Raw genomic sequence first — 24,978 nt, forward strand, 5'->3', positions numbered from 1 at the left:
TCCAGGATTTCGATGTATTGTCATAGCGGATCAGAAGATAAGCTTTAAAACCCTTTCCAGCTTTCACCACCCACTTGTGATTACGATAAAATAATATGAAAGTTTTGTTTTTTATTAAGCATTAATGCATGTTTTAGTGAAACAGTGAATATATATATATGTGTGTGTGTGTGTATATGTGTGTGTGTATATGTATATATATATATATTTTTTTACCAACTGATCAACTTTTAAACTGCTATGTTTAATTTAGTCCCCTGTGACAGATGTTCTTTACGTGCAATATGTTGGGTTTTTCTAATGTAGTTCACAATACATCTTCAATAGTATTATGATCACATATTGTTTTTCTTCAGTGGAAGAAAGACCAAATACATGCATAGTGCTGTGAGACACAGGATGGAATGTCCTTATTACTGTTTATGTCTGTGAATTAAGTGAAACTGCACAGCCAGCATAGAGTGGTGAAATTATCTTAACGTGTTACTGAGGAAATATGTGAATCCATTTATACTTTACCCACTGGGTAGATTGAGATGATAGATTCAAAAATCTGTGCACCAGATGGTACAAAACTAGGTTAACCATTAAGGGCTTGATCCGACTCTCGCTGATGTCAGTGGCAAAACTCCTTTGGACTTTAATGATGCAGAATCAGAGCCATTAGATGAATGTTGCCTAGTTCACATAGCCAGAGCACAGAACTAGAACTCCCACAGGAAAAGAGAGGCAACTTTTCTTGATGGCTCCTTTCCTTGCTTGGAACTGATTGAATGGAGTCTGAGAGATCTGCCTGAAGAGATCAAAGCTCTAGTCATATCTGCCTGGACATGTCCTGACCTGGGGCCTGATCCAGAGCCCATTGCAATCAATAGAGAGACTACAGTGGGCTGTGAAGGCGAGAGTGTTTACAGGCAGTCAGGAGAAGGCTGAGGAGGCTGGGGAGAGACTGAGGTTAAGTGGTCCAGGCTGGGAGGAGAAAATAGGATCTAAGCAGACATGCAGGAGGAGGCTTGCTGAGCCAGAAGAGAAGTGGAGAGCAAACCTTTTTAAACATCCTTTAGGGAGGTGGGACTGCAACACAGCCCTCTGTGCACACAGCTGTGGATTTTAACATCCAACATACAGAGATTTGCATTATACAAATTAAATGTTTCTGGAAGGGTAACAACAACAACAACAATATCATGATAACAATGCTTTCTTATTACTTGAGCTTGTTCTGGCACCTGGGATTCCCACTCATAGATCTTCGCCTCATCATGGTAGGCAGCATACAAACCCATAATAGTGCTTTACGCATGTATAGCACCTTCCATCTCAAGAGCTCAAAGTGCTTACAGCACTAACGGATTTAGCCATATCACTCTGTGAGGTGAGAGAGCATTATTATCCCTATCTTCAGATGGAGAAACTGAAGCAAATATAGGTTAATTGGTTTGGAAATAGAATCCAGGTCCAGACCCTGTACAACAAAACCACCTTTCCTCTCCTGCAAGGTGCAGAGGGCAGATTCCATTGCTCCTAATAATTTGGGGTATGAGGGGCAGACTTGTACCTCACCTGGGAATTGTGCTTCATTACGCACAATGTTTCTTTAGTGTAATTCACTGTTTACCTCTTTGCAAGGGAATTATTTAGCTTTAGTCCTGAGCCACAGAACTCTGGACACCTCTTTCCCAATTCAGCAGCAGCAGAGGAACACCTTAAGTAAGCTGTGTATCATGTCTGCTTTAGATTTTCCACTCTTTGGTCTCCTTCCATGCAAAAGAGAATGCCAGCAACATATGCCCTTTAAAGTATGATTCCACTCTGCAAAATTATTTTGTAAAATGGCGCATTGTATAATTCCACATTTGTTATGCCTCAGTTATATCCACTTCAGATTTATTCAATTTGTAAGTAAGACGATGAACGTTTATTATTTTCCCTAACTACCAGCCTTAAACAATGAACCTGATCTGAGAGTCCAACAGGGTCCTTTGTGGCTCATGAATTGTCACGAAATACAAAGATTCTGCAGTCCAAATCTTCCCTTCAGTTACTGCTGCATAGCCCCATTATCTTCAGTTTATGCTCTAAATTGTACTTGTGCAAGTCTCTTGCATTCAGTGTGATTGCACAGGTGTAACTGAGGAAAGAAGTGGGTTACACAGGTGACACTGCAATTGGAATTTAGTTAACAATTCCAGGGCAGATTTTCACAGGCACAAAAGGCAGCCTGGCATGTGACTTCATTGAGAGTCAGAGGGAATTGGGCGCCTGCTTGCCATTTATGACTTTGAAAAGTTCCCCTTATTCTAACAATGAAGTGCAAGGCAGAAGCGAATCCAGTTGAACCCCCAGAGCGGTGGTGTTCTACAGGGGTAATAGGAGTAAAAGTAATGAAAACTTACTTTTTCACTGAAGTCAGCAGATTTGACACCGAGCGTACACAGGGAGCAGATCTGCTGACTAAGAAAGTGCCATTTTATACAGTCGCTTTTCTGAGTACACGGTGAGCCTTGTTATCCCATGTGATTGACAGCAGGAAATGTTAACTAAATGGTACCATCAAGATGTTTTAAATAATATGTTCAAAATAATAAAACAAATCTCTGCTGATGTTAGCAGCCATGACAATTGCATGCTGCAGGTTATTCTGGTTTTGATGGGCTGCAATTTGACAATTTTGCATTCAGTTGAGAGATTTCCAATATTACGAATTATTATGGGGAAAAAACAAGTAATATGTATTAATAGCTACCACGAAGTATATATACATTAGCCATCATAAACTGAAGAATGTTTACACAGCTAAATGAGAGACAAGGTGGGTGAGGTAATATCTTTTATTAGAGCAACTTCTGTTGATGAAAGAGACAAGCTTTCGAGCTCCTCATAAGCAGAACTCTGTGTAGTATGCTGTCCCTCTCCATTGTTACTGAAGGCTTTTGGGTGGCTGAGAATGCTATATAGTATTGTGAAAATATTTATAGTTAGACTGTGTTAGTCCCAAGTATGCTGTGGAGGAATGATAGGGAGAAGTGCTCATTAAGAATATCCATGTTGAGTTCCAAAATTCATGGCAAACATTCTGCCAGTGCAAGCAAAAATCCTTTCTTTAAATTTTGAAAGCCTTTCCTGTTGTACCTTTCTATTGTGCCTTTCCTGTCATAAGACTTGAACTGAATTGGGCTGTAACATTACACTGCTTATCACTGCATTGAAACCACAGCTTTAGAAGGGAATCTCAGTAATCTGTGGTGCAGAAAATACTTGCTTTGTATCATCCACTGTATAGTAGATAAACTGTGCGGTTAAATTATTGCAGTTAAATTATTATCTGGATGCATAGTTTTTATGGCCAAAAAGGGCCATTTTGATCCTCTAGTTTAACCTTCTTCACAACAGACGCCATAGAAAACACCCAGTAAATTCTGCATCAAGTCCACAGCTAACAAAAGTTAAAATGATTGTCTCTTCAGCACTCTCCTTGATTTCCCATTAACCTTTATTTTCCATATATTGAGTATTTTCTCCTTTTTTTGTTCACTGTCACGTGTTTCTTCACAACGAAAGCTGAGGGGGTAAAACATGTTTGTTTAATTTTGTTGCAGTGGTTTGTGCTCAGGGTTTACAAGCTAAGGATAAAACAGGCTCAAGTGATCCATACGTTACAGTACAAGTTGGCAAAACCAAACGGAGAACTAAAACTATCTTTGGAAACTTGAATCCAGTATGGGATGAAAAATTTTATTTGTGAGTATAGAAGATGCAACAGTTTTTTGCTTAACTTTATGACATAATGATAGTGAATGAGAATATTTCATCTGTAAATATTTGTTGTACATATCACATGTTTTCATAATGCATTAATTTAGCAAATCTGGTTGGAAAGACTACATGCATACTGAAATCTTGGTTATGTTATGACTCCCTCACATTAGGGGATGAGCAGCCCAAAGTCAATTCTAATGGTGAACAACTTATTGAGCTGGGGCAAATTAACTAAAATAATTATAGCCACTAAGATAATAAATTCTTCTTAATTTTCTTTCAAACATCTGTCTTCCTGTGTAATATATAGCCAAAAGAGACCTCATTTTTGAAAGATTTAAGACATTTAGGTGTAGATTTTCAAAGGCACAGATGGCAGATAAATGCCTAACTCTCACTGCAAGTCAGTAGGAGTTAGGAGCCTGACAGCTATTTGCATCTTTGAAAATCTTGCCTTTAATGCCTTTGCTGACTGAGAATCATCTCAACATAAAGAACAAAGGAACTCAAAAGGGGGCCAAGGAGTGTGTCTGAAAAACTTGGTCTTACCAAGGAAAACATATTACTGTATGCTTATACAGGAAATCCGCTGCAGCTCATTATAGGGCTGGAGCACATGACTTATGAGGAGAGGCTGAGGGAACTAGGCTTGTTTAGCATGCAGAAGAGACGAGCAAGGGGGGATTTGATAGCAGCCTTTAACTAACCTTTAACTTAAAGGAGTTCCAGGAAGATGGACTAGGCTGTTTTTAGTGGTTGTAGATGTCAGAACTAGGAGCAATGGTCTCCAGTTGCTGTGGGAGAGGTCTAGGTTGGATATTAGGAAAAACATTTTCACTAGGAGGGTGGTGAAGCATTGGAATGGAGAGAGAGATGGTGGAATTTCCATCCTTAGAGGTTTTTAAGGCTCAGCTTGACAAAGCCCAGCTGAGATGATTTAGTTGGGGTTGGTCCTGCTTTGAGCAGGGGCTTGGACTAGATGACCTCCTGAGGTCCCTTCCAACCCTAATCTTCCATGATTCTATGGCTTGTGGGGAAGTGTCACCACATGTGTACTTTGTCACAAACAACTAAAGAGACCAATTTCAAACTTGGAGTACTTAAACTAAGGGATTTAGTCTAAATCAGAGCTTAGGCATCCATGAATCTGTTCTTGGTGTCAATTTGAACATTTAAATACAGAAATGGCTGCCCTAATTTAGTAAGTGATATTTCAATATTGGATCCAGATATTGTAGGCAGCTGATAAGGGAATGGATTTTAGTTTGTGAAGAAAATAATCTGTGTGCGCAGTTTGGGATAGTTTGAAAACATTGTGCATTACATTTATTGTCTCAGCACAGCAGTTTCTTGGTTTATTCTCTGGATCTACAGATAAAGAAAAGCCCAGCTGGGAAGATCCATTAAAATAAATTCCTTTTTAACGGTGGTTTTCTAATGAAATGTTGTTTTAAATTTTATCTAATTAACAAAACATATTTTTATGTTACATTGCCTTTATATTTGTTGATGTCACCTCATTCACTAATATAATGGGTATGGAAAGTATATTCCTATAATGGCCAGTTTGTTCTACTTATTTAAATATCAGTCTTTGTGTTTCAATGGGGTGGCAGGCACTGGAGTGATATGTTATATTAAAAATATTTTTAATAAATTATGTTCTCCACAGCATATGAAACCCTACCAGAAAAAAAGTTTTACTGTGTACAGAAAAAGCCCTGTTGAATAGAACTACTTATTACCTAATTTCAGAACTTACTTTCCTTGCAAATCCATTTAAAAAATTTGCCCATTGTCATATACTTTGTCTACATTTTAATTTTTCCTGAGCTATTACTATGTGTTTCACAGACTTCAGAGAAAAGGAGAAAATCTCTTCTTGGCTTATCTTTCACTAGCACAATGCAAACTGATCTCATTTTGTTTAGTATTCAAAAGTGTATTTATAGTTTAATATTAGGCCTCAAACTTTGGCTGTGTATGACCTGTACCTGGCTTTACACTGCCTTTATGGCATTCCTTCCGGGCCATAATCCTAGGTGCAGCCTGAGAATTAGTGAGTTTCCAGCATGAATTAGACAAGCCTTCGGGCTGCTCTAACTTAATCCTGACTGCCCTTAATCCAACAGGTATTTCCAGCAGCTGGCATCACCAAGGCATAGAGATGTCATAGCCATACCTCCTTTCCTTGGCTATACCATCTCCACTGAAAGCCGGGAGAAAGGGTAGCTTTGAACCACTATGGTTTTGTTATACAAACCAAGGATTCCCTCATGTTTGGGGAATCTTTCACCAGCCAGTTAAGCCAGCTGCACACCTATTTTGTGAGGCAGGTGTGAGGCAGCACAAAAGAGCCTTATTATGGCCAAAGATCTGGCTCCCAGAATAAAAAGTTAGTTCCCCAGTGCTAACAGAGTTGAACACAATAATAGATCAGATCAGACATTTTATTTTATTGCTGCCAAGTGCATACATTTTGAGGGGGCTTTTTTGGTTGTTTCTTAAAATGCTGCTGTCAGATCTTCCCTTGTGGTAAGGATGCTTGCGCAGCACAATCCAGCTCAGGGAGGATCACCCCAGTGCTAGGAAGCTCCTCCAGTGGCATAAAATCAGCGTTACAACACTCCTCTTTCTTGCTGTTTGAAGGGAAAAGAAGCCATCCCTATGATACGCCAATTCTGGCTGTATTTTCTGCTCCTTGGGGCCATTAGTAGAAGGTGTAAGTTAGGGAAGTTCATAGGCTACTCTGACTTGGTGCAGTGGACCTCATTCACCTGCACATCTACTAATGTAATATATGTCGTCATGTGCCAGCAACGCCCCTCTGCCATGTACATTGGCCAAACCAGGCTGTCACTACGCAAAAGAATAAATGGACACAAATCAGACATAAAAAATGGTAACATCCATAAACCAGTAAGAGAGCGCTTCAATCTCCCAGGACACTCTGTAGCTGACTTGAAAGTTGCCATACTTCTACAAAAAAACTTCAAAAACAGACTTCAGTGAGAAATTGCAGAGCTGGAACTCGTATGCGAACTTGACACAATCAGATTGGGTCTGAATAGGGACTTGGAATGGTTCTCTCATTACAAGAAGTAATTGTCACTGTTCACACATTCTTACCTTCTAATCAACGGTTGTGAATAGGCCTCATCTACTCTAACTGAATTGACTTTGTTAGCACTTGCCTTCCCCATTGTTGTTTCTTACCCTTGGATGTAAATATATACCTCCTATCTGTGATTTCCATTTCATGCATCTGACGAAGTGGCTTGCAGCCCACGAAAGCTTATGCCCGCAGATATTTGTTAGTCTTTAAGGTGCTACAGGACTCTCGGGTTTTTTTTTAGATATCTCACACATATTCATCACTTACAATACAAAGATGATACGTACATATAGATAATCTTACCATATTTAGCAAATCATAACATTTCCATTGATACCTGGCATACCTTACAAGATTCATTGCAATTTTGTATTATTGGTGGTAATAATATTATAAATGGTCACTCGTATTTCATACAGTGTCACAACAGGCACGATAACTTTTTTCCTGGAAATATTGCTTTCTGGATGCAGCGCTTTTCTGGGAATGACATTAGTCTGAGTATGGTACCACTTAATATTGTGCATTGCCTGTTTGTGTCTAGTAAGGACTATATCAGAGTCAATCCATATCTCATCAGGATTGCTATATGCCACGGTATGATACGATACGATGTACTTACCTACTATTGTAAAAGTCAATTAAGAATTTTGAAAAGTAAATTGAACCTCTGGGTTAGTTTAGAAAATATAACTGAAAAAGAAATATTTATTTCAGGTAAGGTTTTGGTTTTACAATAGTTCTACAGTATTCTAGTCGCACCTGGTGTTATGTTGTTATATGGTGTTAGTAGACAAATGTATGTGAAAAATATTAATATAGTAAATTATGAAAATATGAAAAAGAGTAACAAAAATGTTATAATAGCAAATACTAACACTTTATATAACCACATAATCTTAGTAATCATTTTTGCAGAAAATACATGCAAATTGCAGCAAATTATAATAATCGAATCATCCAGTTTTGAGTTATATCAGTCCATTACATCTGTTATTAATAATGCCTTTCAAAACATAACAATAACAAATATAATGTTATCTGATGAAACTCCATGTATAGTGGTGATGCGCATTATCTTGTTCATTATTATGAGATACCCTCATAGCATTTATGCAGTAACACCACAGAATTCTGCAACCCACTCAGGATATTGCAAATTTCCCTGAGGAATCCAACAGCTTTCAGTCAATGACACTGAATAACCACTCAATTCAAGGTACAAAATATGCTACACTCAGGCTTATAGCTGTGTTTAATCTCTGCCCTTCCTCCTTCTCCCCATTCTATGAGAGAGAATCTACTGGATGTTCCCTATTGTATATAAAATATTAGCATCACTCTTTTTTATTCAAGAATAACTTTCCTATGTATGTGGACAATATGGGTACCACATGTGCATATGAATGAGAAGCTTGCTTTCTTCTTTTCTTCTCTAAGAATGTGTAAAGTTCCAGGAGACTAAGGACTACCCAAGAAGTGATAGATGAGGGGCTAAATTCTTGCCTACACAGGCTGCCAAAGCCACTATCTTCTCTTCTTGACTAGAATCCATTTCTCTGTGTGTAAGGAACTAACTATTCCCCCGACATGGCCAGTAACTGCTTATTTGTTTATGCCCTCATTACATCAATCCAGCCATTAACTCATGTATGCCAATTGCTTCCACAAATTAATATATATTTCTACTAGACTTGAGTAAGTAGTTCACTGTAGACAGTGTATTCAAGAAATGTAGCTTTATTTTCTGCTCGCAGAATAATCACAAGCAGACCAGTATTTGTATTTATTTAACAAATATTGTTGTGAATTTTTTACTCTGTAGTTTGATCGTGACTATTCTAAGACAGGATTTTTGTTGCTTGCTTGTGATTGGTCTACTATGTCATATGGCATTTTTTCTGTTCCCATTTGGATGAGCAAAGAAGCAATCTTGCATGAATATTGAAGTACATTTTCTATGGATGTTCATCACTAAAGTAGATAGTTAATATGTTCATAGGAAAAGGACACAAAAAAGGTCTGAGCAGAGCTTGAATGAATTCATTTAGAGCTTGGAATTAAGGTTTGCATTTTTCACCCTGCTCTAATCACTGTTAACATCTTCTAAATGGACCCTATAGATATCACCAATAATAGTATAATAATGTAACATAAATCTTCCAAATAAATGTATTGAACTGAATGCTGATCTTTTACCTGCTTTCTCAACACCTGTGGTAAAAGTTAAAATTTTTAAGAAAAAATATCCCCTTGAGATATTTGATGGACTAAATTTTAATAGACACAAGCATTCAAGTTTTGTGAGAGTTTATTAACCCAATCTAGAAATATTTTAGCACAAAATTAAACCTACAAGTAGATTAATACAGTCATATTTCAATGACTCAGTAAAGTTTGTTTAAATTAGGCTCAACTACTGATATATATCAGAGTCTCATTTAAAACACCATTAATCGATATTATTGCCCCTAACTGCTAAATCTTGGGAAAGAGACCATCTCACAAAATCTTAATAATATATTTAATCAGATTATTACAAACAGTCTCCATACTGGGATTGGGCAAGTTGTTTGATTTTAAAAAATGAACCTGTCCAGCTCTTGCATGTTTCAGATTTTCAGGTTCAGAGCTGATTCGGCCAACATTTCTGGCCGCTGCTAAACTAAGTGCTGTTCCACTACCATCACACTTGACTGATGCTGGGTCTCATGTACATTGATTTGTCCACTAAAAAGTGATCTGTGGCCCCATTAAAGACTTACTCATTGTAAGCACCCATGTTTAGAAAATGAACATCTCAACAAATGAACATCTCCAAATCTCTTCCACCTCCATTCCTCACCAATTTAAATTACTGGATAAAGAATTTAGGGTACCAATGTGACTGAATATCATGATTGTCATGACTTAAGTGGTGTTTCTAATGCTTCGTGGGATTGAAAGTAGCCCTTGGTGGAGCAGAGTTAGTTTAAGGATTGTTTTGCAGAAAATAGTATCTGCCAGAGAATTAGAATCCCTTCGTTTTCAGAACCTCTGGGATAACAAGAGGTCACAAACCCAAAATTGAATTCCCTGAATTTTTCCATGCTAAAACTTCTTCAGTAAGCAGCCACATCTCTAGCTCCATAATACACAGTTCTCTAATAAAAATACCACACAGCTTCTGCCCAGTGCAGACAGCAGTACAGTGCCAGCAACCAATAAAAATGATAAAGATGTTAATTTTCCTGATCAGCTAATAAAATAAATAATTTTCATTTTCACAGTAGACGTCAGCCTGATTCTTATCTCTTAAGCAAGGTTAACTCCATAGGACTCAGTTAAGTTACACCAGTATAAAACCACATGAGATCAGAATCAGGCCCCTTATTCTATTTTTTACCCCTAAGGAAAATAACTGTAATCAACATGTAAAAATTCCAATCTATTGCAATTGAGTCAGTCTACAATCAAGGCTACTTAGAATCCTCATTAATTTTTGTCAGTTTGAACTGGTATTCAGAAAATTACAGTCCTTGATAACAAAACAGGAAAGAATGCATTCACAAATGCAAATACAACTGTCCTTTATTTTTCCTGATTGCTGCTGTTGAACAGTTTAAATCTTAGTGCTCCTAAATTCGGTGCATGTCTTGATATGCCTCCTGCTTTCCAAACAGCTGAAGATTTTTATTTCAATTAAACAATCCTGTCTTGTTCATTCATTCTCCCTCCATGCAGTTCAACAAGCTCACAATCAACAATGAAGGATACTCTTTCTAAGCCCAACAGCCACACTTAATCCTTGTCAGTGACACCCATTTCCTTCCCTGAATCTCCTGTACTGCTGTGGTGGTCAGAATGGCTTTCCATACCTGTATTCACTGGCGCCACTAGGAGTATGTGGAAATTATTGATGTTACAGTGGTAACTATTTACTGACCCCAGGGAGCTAGGCTCCAGTGATGTTTTCAAATCATACCACTCATCAGCTGATAAAATAATTAAATTGATTTAAATAAAGAAAAATCTTGAGAATTAAAAATGTAATTTTCAAAAGGAATAAGCCTTCTGTAAATTAACTGAGTGCACTGAATACACAGGATGTGTGAAACTCTGACTCACATCATGTGCAAATGTGATTAGAGAGGTAGTTTTATGGGTATTCTGCATAAAGTCAGATAACAATGACAAATATTACAGTGTAGATTTTCAAAGGTATAAATGTTAGTGAAAATTACTGGGAGTGAGGCACATAACTGCCATGTGTGTCTCTGAAAATCCCATCCTACATGATTTGACTCCAAAAGTTAAGCCCATAAAGATACAAACATTAAAATCCCAGAGGATTTGGTGTCCTGTGAAAAAATAGTATGTGATTATATAATTAAAGACTATCATAATCCACAAGGGGGGCTGAATTAACGTTGCATGGGCAACTTTAATTTAGGCATTTACTAACTTTTGAGTACTTGATTTTGCAACCTTAACATTATTTTAACACTGTGGAGTGCATATTATTTGGTTTGTGGGTTTTTTTTTGTTTTTTGGGGGTTTTTTTTTAAGTGTAATTATATTTCAGTTTCAACTGAAGGAATCAGTTTTTAAGCTCACCTTGCAAACAGATTTTGGAAGTACTATTAAAATGGCTCTCAGTTTTCTGATTGATACATATTACAGAGGAAGGATCAAAATCAATGGCAGCATTTGGAAGGGATAATAGGTCTTGAATAGGGTATGTTAACAAAGAAAAGATGCAACAGTTGTGAAAATCCTGACATTGTTTTCGATGCTTTATTCCATCCACACAGTCCATAATGAGGACTTTACCAAATGGAGAAAGAGAAAGAAGACAAACAGAACTTTAAACATTCCTTTTATTTTTATAAAATATTTATATTTTATTATAAAATACCCAGTAACTGAGTTCTGCGGTTTGCTATATAGGGGAAATAGTGCTTATGATACATGTGGTGGATGTAAAAAAAAAAAAAAAAAAAAAAAAGGAGAGAGCAAGAGATAGGAAGGAAGGAAACAAATAAACACCAAAAAAGGGAATTAAAATAGATTATTGAAATGGTCAGTCCTCTTTGAAGAGGACTTTTGCTGCAGAATCTGAAATAGTTAACATGAATGGATAATATGAATGGATCTGGAGGATGGGGTAGATTGCACCATCAGCAAGTTTGCAGATGACACAAAGCTAGGGGGAGTGGAAGGTAGGGATAGGATATAGAGTGACCTAGACAAATTGGAGGATTGGGCCAAAAGAAATCTGATGAGGTTCAACAGAGACAAGTGCAGAGTCCTCCACTTAGGACGGAAGAATCCTATGCACAGCTACAGACTGGGGACCGACGAGCTAGGCAGCAGTTCTGCAGAAAAGGACCTGGGGGTTACAGTGGATAAGCTGGATATGAGGCAGCAGTGTGCCCTGCTTGCCAAGAAGGCTAATAGTACATTGGGCTGCATTAGTAGGAGCATTACCAGCAGATCGCCTGATTATTCCCCTCTGTTCATCATTGATGAGGCCGTATTTGGAGTATTGTGTCCAGTTTTGGGCCCCCCACTACGAAAAGGATGTGGACAAGTTGGAGAGAGTCCAGTGGAGGGCAACAAAAATTATTAGGGGGCTGGAGCACAAGATTTATGAGGAGAGACTGAGGGAACTAGGCTTGTTTAATCTGCAGAAGAGAAGAATGAGGGGGAATTTGAGAGCGGCCTTTAACTACCTGAAAGAGGGTTCCAGGGAGGATGGAGCTAGGCTGTTCTCAATTGTAGTAGAGGACAGAACAAGGAGCGACGGTCTCAAGTTGCAGTGGGGGAGGTCTAGGTTGGATATTAGGAAAAAGTTTTTCACTAGGAAGGTGGTGAAGCACTGGAATGAGTTACCTCGGGAGGTGGTGGAATCTCCATCTTTAGATGTTTTTAAGCTGCGGCTTGACAAATCCCTGGCTGGGATGATTTAGCTGAGGTTAGTCCTGCTTTGAGCAGCGGGTTGGACTAGATGATCTCCTGAGGTCCCTTCCAACTCTGATATTCTATGATTCTCCAGTTACTCTATGCATGTATGTGGAGAGGGGAAAGTGATTTGCTGAGGAAATATTCTTGATTGCTTTGTTTGTACTTGCATTTGGGTTTGCAAAACCTTTCTTGCAATTTACTGTGTCATCTGGTTTATATGCCAATGCTACTCCTTTTAAAACTAATTTCTTAGGCCCTAATTCAGCAAAGTGCTGCACATGTTTAACTTTCAGCATGAGTAGCCCCACAGACATAACTGGGGCCCACTTGCATGCTTAGCGGTAAGCCTTACATTTAGCAATCTGATGATAATTTCTTTTTAAAACAGCTACTTTCACTAATAATGAGTAGACATCAACTGTTTAAACAAAAATAAGAGTCAGGATGATCTTGTGGGTAAGGCAGTAGACAGAGCATTAGAAGATCTGGGTTCAGTTCCTGGTTCTGCCACTGACTGTATGTGACCTTGGACATGTCACTTAATCTCTCTGTGCCTCAGTTCCCCATCTGTAAAATAGGAATGATGATGATATTTCCTTTGTGTGCCTCACCTCTTTAGGAAATGATTTACAAAGGGGAACTGGAATCTAATTCTCCTTTATGCCTTTGAAAATCTCCCCCTTAGACTGTTAGCTATTCAAGCTAGGAACTACCTACTACATGTTTATATGCTGTCTAGCACAATAGGGGTCCCATTCTGAGCTGGGGCCTTTAGGTGCTACTGTAATATAAATAATTATTTTCTTTTGCATACCAGTGTATACATATTTAAATTGTAGTAACCAATATGATAAAGGGTATGTGTTTGTGCACGCACATGCATGCAAGCAAAAGTAAAAGAGAGCTAACTTGATTCCAGAGGGGCAGATCACTTCATTTTTCTACAAAATCTAGCTTACTGAATTATACCAGTTTTCTGTTGATGATGCTATTGGTTTAGCTTGTATTGTTTGGCTTGCCAGCATAAGATGGTGCAGAATCAATGTTTCTTTCCGTGCATGAAAATGCACCTGAAATTCAGCTGATCTCTGAAAAGATATGTGCTTTAAGGGCATTCAGACAGCTGTTGCTGTCACAGTTGTGATACAGAGAGAAAGTGAAGTTCATCTTTCAGCTTCAATGCCTGACAAAACTGTAGTTTTCTTAAAAAGGAAAAACAGCTGGTACTTTGTCAAACGCTTGCTATGATAAGTGAAGATAATTAATATGGGAGGACTGATAGTATGATAAGGGAAAAATGTGTATCTTGCTTTTGGGAGACCGTTCAATATAACAGTCCTGTTTATTCCCCTTTCAATCTGCACTGTTTGTCTTTCAAAGTCTTTATACAGAATTTATCACTGAAGCATAAAAAATGCCTTACCTTTTTTTTAAGCATATGGTTAATTGAGGAAAGCTAGGTCAAAGCAATGCGTTTTACATTTTTATATTGACGATATTGAGATTTGTGATGATTCTAAAATGATCTGGCAGTGAATTCCACAGTCATGGCCCAGTTTCCAAAAAAACTCTGTCTCCAGGCCCCATGAGTCTATTATTGTCTAATAATTCTATTGTTCTAGTGAAACATAGCTGTCAAGCTCTGATGGTCACAATAATTCAATGAGGACAGTTTGTTCTAGGTAATGAGGAAGTCTCTTTTTTATAGCTTCTTTCTTGGCCTGAGACAATATCACTTATAGAGAAGCCAAAAAAGAAAAAAAAAAAAACCCAATAAAATACTGGTCTGAATAGATATCTAAATAGTGCTTAGTGCCAATAGTGCTTAAAGCCAGAGCAACCCGGTGAAAGGCTTGTTATGTGTTTACGTGCCTTCATGCATTTAATTTCCTCACACTTATAATAAATTGTTAAATAAATGTTGGGAAAAATTCAGTGTTGATAGATGAGCTCTTTGCAGGTTAAATCGTAACTGTAAAATATGCATTACAAAGGTACATGATGTCACATAATATGTAAACAGATGAACGATGCATGAATTACTATGTCAACATGAATTAGTGTTTTTCTTTTTATTATTTTTATACTACCCAAGATTACAAAGTATTATACTTAAGGGAATCTCCCAAACTGTACTTAAGAGTAAATTGTAATGGTGATGCCATTGATTCAGTCAAGCTATTCCAATTTACCTCTGCTGAGGATCTGAGTCGGTCATCTTTATGAGAGGTGTAGATATAAGGATCAGGGCTTAGTGGACTGATGAACTAATGGGATGCTTTTCTGAAGTGTAGGGGTGAAAAGTTTCTGTGGCTGAACCAACCAGGAGTAGATGTAGCTAAGATGATCAGCAAGGAGGCAGGATTTGCAGAAAATAGGCTTCTAGGAATGGCAGAGATGAGTGCCAGCTTTGGTGAAAAAGTTGCAGTATAGCTCTCCTTAGAGCTACAACCTTTTTGTTTACAGCGCTGATAAGGATCCAGTTGGCATTTGCTGCTCTGTCTAACCATGAGATTTTTCCCTGTTGTAAGTACAAAGAAGTAGTGTGGTTTGTGTAAGGAATGAACATGGGACTGGGAATCAAGAGTTCTATTCACAGCTCTGACATTGGTGACCTCAGTAGGTAAAATGGAGATATTACTTCTTACACAACCCATAGGAGTGCTGTGAGAATTAATGCATTAATTTTCCTGCAAAGCATCTGGAAGTTAAGTGCTATGATGTTTAAATACCAAGACTTCTTATTTATTCTTTTAAAAAACAACAAACTTTCAATTTCTTGGATCTCTGTGATTTGGACTGATTTCTGTTTGGCCTAGTGCCAATAGTTTAACTGCTCCAGTAAAGTTGCCTTTGAAGAAGATCCATCTTGAAAAAATTGATACAGTATTTGAAATACCCTATTACATCTGCTGTCTTCACCATAGTCCAATTCCTTGACCTTGAATTCTTCTGCTGTCAGAGAAATATTTGATCTATTAACTTACTCAAACAACAAAATTTCAACCATTCCTCCATCTCTAAAGAAGATAAATGAATCACAGTTTAATTACTTGAAAGGAAGAACAGAAATTAGAGAGAGAAGAATGGATGGCCCCAACACAAAAATTTAATGAACCAACTTTGAAACAGAAGGGTTTTTTTACTAGAAATCTTGTCTAAAATGTTTCTCTGTGAGACAAGTGCCAGAAGATTTTCAGAGCCAAGTTCATTCTCTGAATATTATCTCATTGGGAATTGTCTAAAACCGGAGATTGCTTCTCAATGCCGTGGGTGCAGATGAAAAAGACATTCCTGTGTCAATCAAGATAGCATTCAGCTCAGTGCAATTAGCAGTAATAAATAAGCTTTCAGACTTCCAGAGATCATGACCATCCATATGAGTTGTTTCAGTTCAACTGAACATTCATTTCAGAAATAGCAGGGTCTTTTTTCTGGATATAATCTCTGCTATGCAGGTATGGGAGAAGAAACGGAACACTTAGAAAAACCTTTTACTCAGGAAGACATTCAAATTTTCATTTTTATTTCTTGCCAAACTGTGGATGCATAAGGAAAATAAACATGTATTTTAGGACTGTGATTTGGGGAGCCAGCTGTTGACAAAGAATCAATAGAGAAACCCCAAAACAAGCAGTGAGAACTCGACTGAAGACTTTCAAATGTGGTTTAAGATTGCTTTACAGTTTGTGGTCCCTCTGCTTTGAATCTTGCTTCTTAATAAATCCTTTATCTGGTCTCTTCAAAGATATGATCCACTAATATAATGTGTGCATATTCTATTATTTTATCTTTTCAATGCTAGATATGTTATTGACAGAACTGACTTAGCTTGGGATTCACTATAGAGTTAAAGTAACAGCTCTTCTTTCTACTGACTCTCTTTCAAAAAGCTGCATAGAAGTGACATCACAGTGCTAGGTATTCCATTTTGTCTTATACAATTGTTTCAATGTTATTAGATCATTCCACATACCTTTATAGTGAATAACTATTTTTACACCTAATATTTATGTTGCGTAAGATGATGTGTTCTTATTACCTTTCCTCTGGGATTAATAGATGTATCTGCCTTGTGATGACATTGTCTGCAGTACTGTACATGAAACACAGGAATGGTTAGGGGAGAAATATTGAAGGATTTAACTGTGTTACATGGACATTTTTAATATGTTTTGTTTGATTTCCTAACCGGAGTCTGTGTTTGGTGCTGCATTGACCATAGAACAATATTAACAGTATTGGCTCTCAGCTGCTAGGTTCATTTTCTTATTCTTGCTAATGGGGAAAAGCAGGCATAGTACATTGACCATGGACTTCTCTTGTCTGGAATCAGAAATGTGGCAGGAGTTAACAGAACTGCCCTGAGATGGTTTCATCCATTCCTCTCAGGCCACACCTCAACAGTCATAATGGAGACATATGCCTCCATCTCCAGAGCCCTCACCTCATCTACACACTTCCTGTCCTATTCAATATTTATATAAAGCCACTAAAGGAGACTGTGAAACAGCATGAACTAAAATGATATTAGAGATCTGAGATCCAGTTTCTGGGAAGGGGGCAATTGCTCTTAACTATCATATGCTACTACCCCCTGCCCTCTTTCTATGTCCTGTTGCTTGATCATCATCAAGGCAGATATAGAACTGGAATTCAACTGAACTTTAGATTTATCATTTTTATTCATTTTAGACGAACAGCATTTTGATTAAGCATTTATTTCAAAAATTAAGAAGTACATCCCCAGAATATTAGTTTTTGTAAAAATATGGCATCTTGGTCAAAGCAAACTATAACAGAATCTGAGTTCTGCCACAGAAATTGTGGTAAGGAAAGTGTTGGGTCTGATCCAAAGCCGTCAGTGGAAAGATTCCTCTTGACTTCAGTGGACTTTAGATGAGACCCATTATCTGAGAAGGGAAGGACAAAATAAAAACTATACTGAACTGATTTGGAGACTAGCTTTCTTAAACAAAAACAGTTAAACAAACTAGATAGAGATTGAGGCAAGAACATAACTTTGAAGACAATGACAGTTAAGCCATTTAGATTCTCAGACGGTTGCTTTCTCCAGAGATTATAATTAACAGAAACAGTAGTACAAGAACCAGGAAAAGATCCAGCCGTTCTAATTTTATTACCTATTTTTTCCTGAACTATTGAAATATTTTTAAATATTTTCAGCTAAATGAGATCCTAAATGATTAATTATGAAATTTAATACATAATGCTTCAAATTTAACCTCCACTTAATATGATTTTTAAACAGTTGAAAATGGGTTCTTATTATGATTTAAAAAAAATTAATCCTATCACTGCTTCATAATTAAAACAATTCATTATAGCACTGAGGACCCTGTTTTGCGTTCCTATTTGACTGCACAAGAAATATAAGAGCAGTACCTGACATAAACAAATCTATCTGTCTTTTATGATTGGGATAATGCATTTTTGCTTATATTTAATATCTAGATTAAAAGCAGCATTTGTTTGCTTTTTTAAATGAGTCATTCCTGAAAGACTAGATTTAAAAATCCATGTAGCAGAAAAAAACATGTAGAACTATAAAGAGCATTTTTATAGGTAAGCATAGTGTCCCTTGAATTAGGTGTGTACGGGACCTCAGAACTGCATGATGGCATGGAGCAGGATATGTTAAAATATCATACCAACACATGCATACCAACATGTTCTGAAAGACAAAATACAGAGAGCAGGCCATTTATATTTTAATTCTGATTTATTTTACTTATTAACTGTAAAATTTGAGTGGCTCACAGCACTTCAGGTTTTCTTTGGAAGCTGCAGAATCTCAGCCTTCATTTTAAAACAGTTAAGTCTCCAGTCTTTATGGTTGTGAAGATAACTATGAAAAAATAAACCCAAGTATCAGTCATTACAATGTTGTCTTCCTGAGTGTGCAGACAGTCTGAGAGGTGGAGGTGGTCTCTGTGCATCTTAGGAGGTGTAAGCGCTGAAGACTTACAATGATTATTTAAATATCAGCCTTGTTCCTATTTCACTGTTGATCAGTGCACACAAAAAGGAGTATGTGACATTCCAGGGTATTATCCGGACCAGTTAGATGTTGTGTCTTCACCTGGCCTGTAGCCTGGGGTGCCCTGCAATGCCTGGCTGCGGTAGCTCCCACCCTGGATGACTCACAAATAGCCAGCAGCATGCAGGTGCTGCTGGGTGTCCATGTGTAACTGCAGCCTGCCAGACACATTCTGAGCACGCTCAGGCTCTCACCAGCCTTGGTTACTACGGCAGGGTGATCCCCAACGCGCTCCCAGTCTCCGATTTCTCCCTCAAAATGTATGTTTTGTATTGTCCAGCCCTCTCTTGGACAGTCAAGATGTGTCAGGTCCATTGTCCCTCTAAGGGAACGATACACAGCAATTTGCTGCCTTAAATGGAGTTATCCAGACAAATTAACTTAAACACACTGGATTGGAGTAAATAATAAATCAAGTTTACTAACAAAAGAAGATAGGATTGGAAGTGAGCACAAGTAATGAGGCATAAAAGTCAGAAGCGGTGTACAAGAAAAATAAAGATAAAATGCTTCCTAGTGCCCAACTTAACAAACAATACTGGATTTAGGATAACGTCCTTACCACATCCTTCCAGCAGCATCACTGACCCAAATCTTCGGGTCAGGACCCCTCCCCGAAAGTCCAAGGACTATTTCTTTGTCTTCTTAGGTGCAAAGAGAGAGATGGAGAAGGAGTGAGGTGTTTTTGCCTCTCACATTTATAGTTCAATCACCCTTTCAAATGCATCTTCTTGAGAGTGATGCCCAGATAAAGTTCTTTCCAGCTAAGAGTCAGGAGACATGGACACTGGTGTGGGGGAGGGGGAGTTTGCTAAATGGCTTGCCAAGATGCAGATCTGATTGCTCCTGCCCCTTTTCTTTGCCAAAGAATGGCCATTTGGCAGGTGATGGCCCATCAGCTTTGATGACGTCTGGCAAGGTATCGACTTGTCTTTTGTCTTTGAGAAACAGGTGTACCCACTCCCCAGACCTGTCTGGTAAACACACTTCAGTCATGATTTCAGCTAATGTTCATAACTTCACATATAATGCTGTTACATACATTTTACCATGATATTATTGACCAGTGAGTTATTAGTTTTCAAATGATAACTTACAAGGCATATTTTGTACAAAGATTAGTACAGTGGTGTGTTGGGTGTGAACTCCATTGACAGAGTCACATCCTAGAAGCCCGCAGAGCCCTGGTGGACATGCCATATGCAGAGAAACTTTCGGCAGCAGCAGGACTCACTTACACTGGCCGAACACGGGCAGGATCAAAAAGGTTTGCGGGCCAAATGCGGCCCACGAGCCGTTTGTTTGACACCCCTGCTCTAGAGGGTATCCAGGCACCACCAAGGGGCAGCAGAGTATGCATGAGCATAATCTGAACATCTGTCCGCTATCTGCTGCGTGCAGTGTCTCATTCTGAAATCTTATTTAGCATCTCAAGTGGGCAGAGTTTGATTGGTGACTTGATTTTGAAATGCTACTACACCTTGACACACCCAATTCAACTCCCGCTTCTTGTGATTCAAATACAGTGTGCTGAAAAGTGAATTGATATTGGCTGGGTATGTTGAATCCCCACAGCACATTATCTTTTCAGGCATATGTCTAGAATAATTCTGGAATATAAGAAGGTTGGCAGGTTCACCCTTTTGGTTGGTGGTTGAGGGATAATGACTTAGTTTGTTTCCAACTACTCTAGGATTTTCCTAAGCAGTTTATATAACAAATTGATAAGCTATCATACCTATTTTATCTATTGTAGTATTTCTAAGGCTACATCTGCAAGATAACACTTAGAGCAGTGCAGTTGCATCGCCAGTTGTGGTGGAGACGCTCTAAGCTGACAGGAGAGAGCTTTCCGGTCAGCTTAATAACTCCTGCTTCTGCAAGAGGCGGCATCTATGTCAGCAGGAGAAGCTCTCCTGCCAACGTAACGCTTTCTAACCGGCACTCAGGTCACTATAATTTACGTTGCCCCGGGATGTGAATTATTCATACCCCTGAGAGACGGAAGTTATACTGAAGTAACCTGCAGTGTAGACAAGATCTAAGGCACCTATTATTGTGTTACCTAAGGTCCATGGTCTCTGCATTGGCTAACTTGTGATCAGCTCAAGTGGAAGGGCAAAGATTTATGAGATTGTTAGGCATCAGCCTGGTCTCCTATATGAAAGACAATAGCCTGAAGTTTTCTCTATTTGACATTGTTTGCCAACAGCCCACAGGAGCCATTCAGGCAACTAGGGATCAGCTGTATACAGGACCACTGCTCTGCCTACTTCCTCCGTTAAGCCAGGCACTAAGAAGGGGATGGCATAGAAGCTTTTACATCAGCCCTGTGTTATCAGAGGATTCTTCTATGCAAGGGTAATCCATCATTGACCAGTTCAGCAGGATTTAAGGCTGAGTAGCACAAAGCAGCCTTAGTGGACTGGGTAATCTGGCCCCAAATTGAGAAGAGCTGGGGAACAAGGGAGTATTTTGCAGTAATCTAGTCTATCCTTTGTCTGGCAGCCTCCCACATTTCTACAGACTGCATAGCGTTTCTAACTGGTGTTGGGGCTGCAAATCCTCCTTCCACCAGGCCTTCTCTTCAACAAAAAAAAACTTAATGCCCTTTTGTAACTATCACAAATTCACTTTATACATATTGTGAAAGCATTTGTGTCTTATTACAATGTTTCACACAATAGGTTGGATCCTCCAGAGCTTAGGATCTTGTAGCTTCTGAGTTTAATCACTGTTATATCTGAGAAACAACATTGATTTGTTCATAATTTCATTGCACCTGTATTTAAATTAAATGAATAAACCACTGGAAAAGTTTTTGTGGTTTCCAAGTTAGCTGTCACAATTTGCATAAGTGGAAGAGGGCTGGTAAGAGCGTTACCAAGCCTCTGGGGATTGGAAATTTAACAGTTATTTTAAATATCAGTCTAAATCACAATCTGTAGATTTGCCCCATCCCAAGCCTATACTAATCTATTGATTATTTCCTGAATTTTACCAACATACAGTGCAGTTCATTGCTGTGTAAAATAACAAGAAAATTTAGATGTTTCAACAAAATTGATTTCCTTTTAGCAATATAAAATTGATGCTCTAAAGTACGAAAAACATCTGCCAGTTTCCGAGTAAGCAATTCCTCTGAGGATAAGAAGAGAGCTCTTCCTAGAGACCATGAACATAACATGTTGCTGTGATGAAACTATTTTTCTGCTCAACACAGATATATTAATCGCTGTACAATAGCACTGAGTTGCATTCTCAGCCAAATTTGATTAAACCTTTTCTTCATCCTGTCTGTTGGTTTAGTTACCAGCTTCTTTAAATTAATGATAAATAGAATTGGCCACAATACACATGAGTTTCTGATTTAAATATTAAAAGAGAGAGAGAGACAAGGTGGACGAGGTAATATCTTTTATAGAACCAACTTCTATTGCTGAGAAAGAAAAGCTTTAGAGCTTACACAGAGCTTTTTTTCAGATCTGGGAACATACCCAGAGTTTCACAGTTAAGTACAAGGTGAAACTGATTGCTTTGCATAAATAGTTAACACATTTCAAGGGATCATTCAAAGTGAAGTGGCTAATTCACACCTCTCCAGTCCTGGGGGGGAAGAAGAGGAGGAGGGGAAGCTTGGATTAGGCGTTATTGGTTTACAGATTCTTGTAATAAACCATAAATCCAGTCTCTGTTCAGTCCATGATTTTTAGCGTCAAACAAAGTTATGAATTTAAGCTTCTGGGCTTGTTGTGCAAGTTTCCTTTCAAGATGAGGACTGAGAGGTCAGGTATAGAGTGACTGCTTTGTGAAAAGTGTGCACCCACAGGTGATAGGGTATTTTTATCTTTTATCATTTTTCTGTGTGAGTTCATTCGAGTGCATAGTACTTGTCTCATTTCACACACACAGTTGGTTTGGGGGCATTTAGTGCACTGAATGAGATACATTACATGTTGTAATAGACGTGTGTAGGCACATGGATCCTGAGAGGTTTGTTGTAGGGGGTATTATCGTCCTAACAGTGGAGGTATGTCTACAGAATTTGCGTCTGTTGTTCTGGCAGGGTCTGGTGCTGTTCTGTGTTGGTGTGTCCTGGTCTGTTGGGAGCTTGCTTCTGATGATGAGCTTGGAGATGCTGGAGGGTTATTTGAAGAGAGCATGTCAGATATACAATAGATGGAAATACAATAGAGTTCAGACAGTGTCAGTTACATTAAATTTACATAATATTAAATAAATATGTTTACTTATTATAAAGGTTTTTAATCCAAATCTAAATCTTCACTTTGAATTCACAAAAAAAGGGATGATGTGAGCATTATGAATTCATGTCAGTAAAGCACTTCATAAATGTGAGTGTGCTGTGTAGTATTTCTGTGCTATTGGGGAATTATTAAAACTTGCATGTACCATTTAGTATCTGAATATACTGCAATTTTTCAGCTTTGGAATGTCACTGTACCCTGAACCTTTGTGCACCAAATAGCAATTCACTTCTTAGCCTCCTCACACTATTCTTTGCCCCACTTTCATCTTTTCTTACTGGAGAGTGGGCAAATTTTCTGCAAGGGTCAAATTTTATCCTCAGAGTCTGGATAGGCTGGGCAATGGACAGGTAAGTGAGGTGGGCAGGAGAAGGAATCGCCTCCCCCCCCCCCCCCCACACCCTTCCTGCCACCACACGAGGACTCAAATTCTCATATGCAGGTTACAGAAGTCCAGTGACTACAGTGGCATATGCAGTCTGTGGTACAGAAAAGTTGAGAGGATTCATGCAATGGCAGAACCTCCATAATCTCAGTGATAAATCTCCCCATAATCTCACTGCCTCGAGGGGCTCCCCATGGAGCTGTGCACCTTCTATTCAACCTCCTGGGATTCTGCCTTTCCTTCCCTGCAGAATCGCACTGGTTTTGCTGCCTGGGGAGCCTCCACGCATGTGGAGGAGGGGTTGGATCTGAGGCTCAGGGCTCAGACATGGTGATGAGGATGGTATAAATGCCTAGAGAGTTTGTGTCTCACCACAACACACTAAACTAAGATCCAGAAGAGAAAAAGATATATTTCATGGAGTTAGGAAATTTTCTCATATAAATTTAGTGCCAATCCACTGAAAAAGACACACAAGATAACATGTCAAGAACACAGCTAGAATAAATGCCTCCACGTGACTCAGCATTTACTAGGAGGTGCACAGTGATAACTTGCCGTTTAATCAGCATTTACCTTAATTTCCAATGATGATTGTGTTTTTGTTCCTCACAAATCTTGTGAAGTTATTAACCTTTAAGAAAAGAAAAAAAAAATGTGTTAGACAAATGTAAGCCCCAAACTTTAGTCCAAAAAGTCACTTACACTGTAATTCAAACAAACAGGGGCCTGATCCTGGTTCCACCAAGATTGCACCCAGTGGATAGATCATAGTTGCCCTCCCCTCAAGAGCATCCTCTGTGCTGTTCTGATTTATGCTAGCTGCAAGCAGGTCCAAAGGAGCCAGAATAACACATGAGGATTGGTGTTGCACTGGAATGTCATGGTCAATCATATTCCCTTTCCTCCAACATGCCACCTTTCCCCTGCTACACCAGCAGCAGCCTAGAAGTGTAAGCGTCTTTATACCAGCTCATGCGATCTTCCTGGGGTATTCAATCCATCTCTGTGAGCATCAAACAAAAGAATTTGGCCCAGTATATATTATTGTGATACTTTCTTTATTCAATACCAAACTCTTGACACCAGTCTAAAAATGGAGTTCTTGAAAAACACAGAGAGAGAAGGAACAATCTTTCAGTTGCCGTTGCATGCTACATTATTATAGGACTCAAAGTAGGGAGGATGCTTTAACTCTCATTTTAGTTACTTCACAAGGATCCAATTTTACAGACTCATACACGAGTCACTTTTCTCTCATGAATAGTTGTATTAAGGCCAATGGATCTGCTCTCATAAGTAATGATAACTCTCAGGATTGGGCCCCATGATTTTAAATTGTGCAGTCTAATTAGTTGGATGGCCGCACTCAAGGAAAAACTAAGCCATGTTGGCTTTTCAGAAAAAGAAAGCAGATAATTAACCATCTACTAAAAACTCAAAT

At 38.5% G+C, this 24,978-nt stretch overlaps 1 protein-coding gene across 1 annotated transcript in view; it reads left to right on the plus strand.

The window, feature by feature from the left end:
- The window catches only part of UNC13C (unc-13 homolog C), a 325,566-nt gene that overhangs the window by 122,721 nt on the left and 177,867 nt on the right, over positions 1-24,978 (plus strand). Inside the window, 1 exon segment of the mRNA XM_067555862.1 lies at positions 3,600-3,741. Coding sequence (XP_067411963.1) covers positions 3,600-3,741 — 142 coding nt within the window.

Source organism: Emydura macquarii, unplaced genomic scaffold (genome assembly GCF_026122565.2).
Source record: "Emydura macquarii macquarii isolate MOO-44397 ecotype Brisbane River unplaced genomic scaffold, CSIRO-AGI_Emac_v2 contig_1644, whole genome shotgun sequence".
Classification (NCBI taxonomy): domain Eukaryota; kingdom Metazoa; phylum Chordata; order Testudines; family Chelidae; genus Emydura; species Emydura macquarii.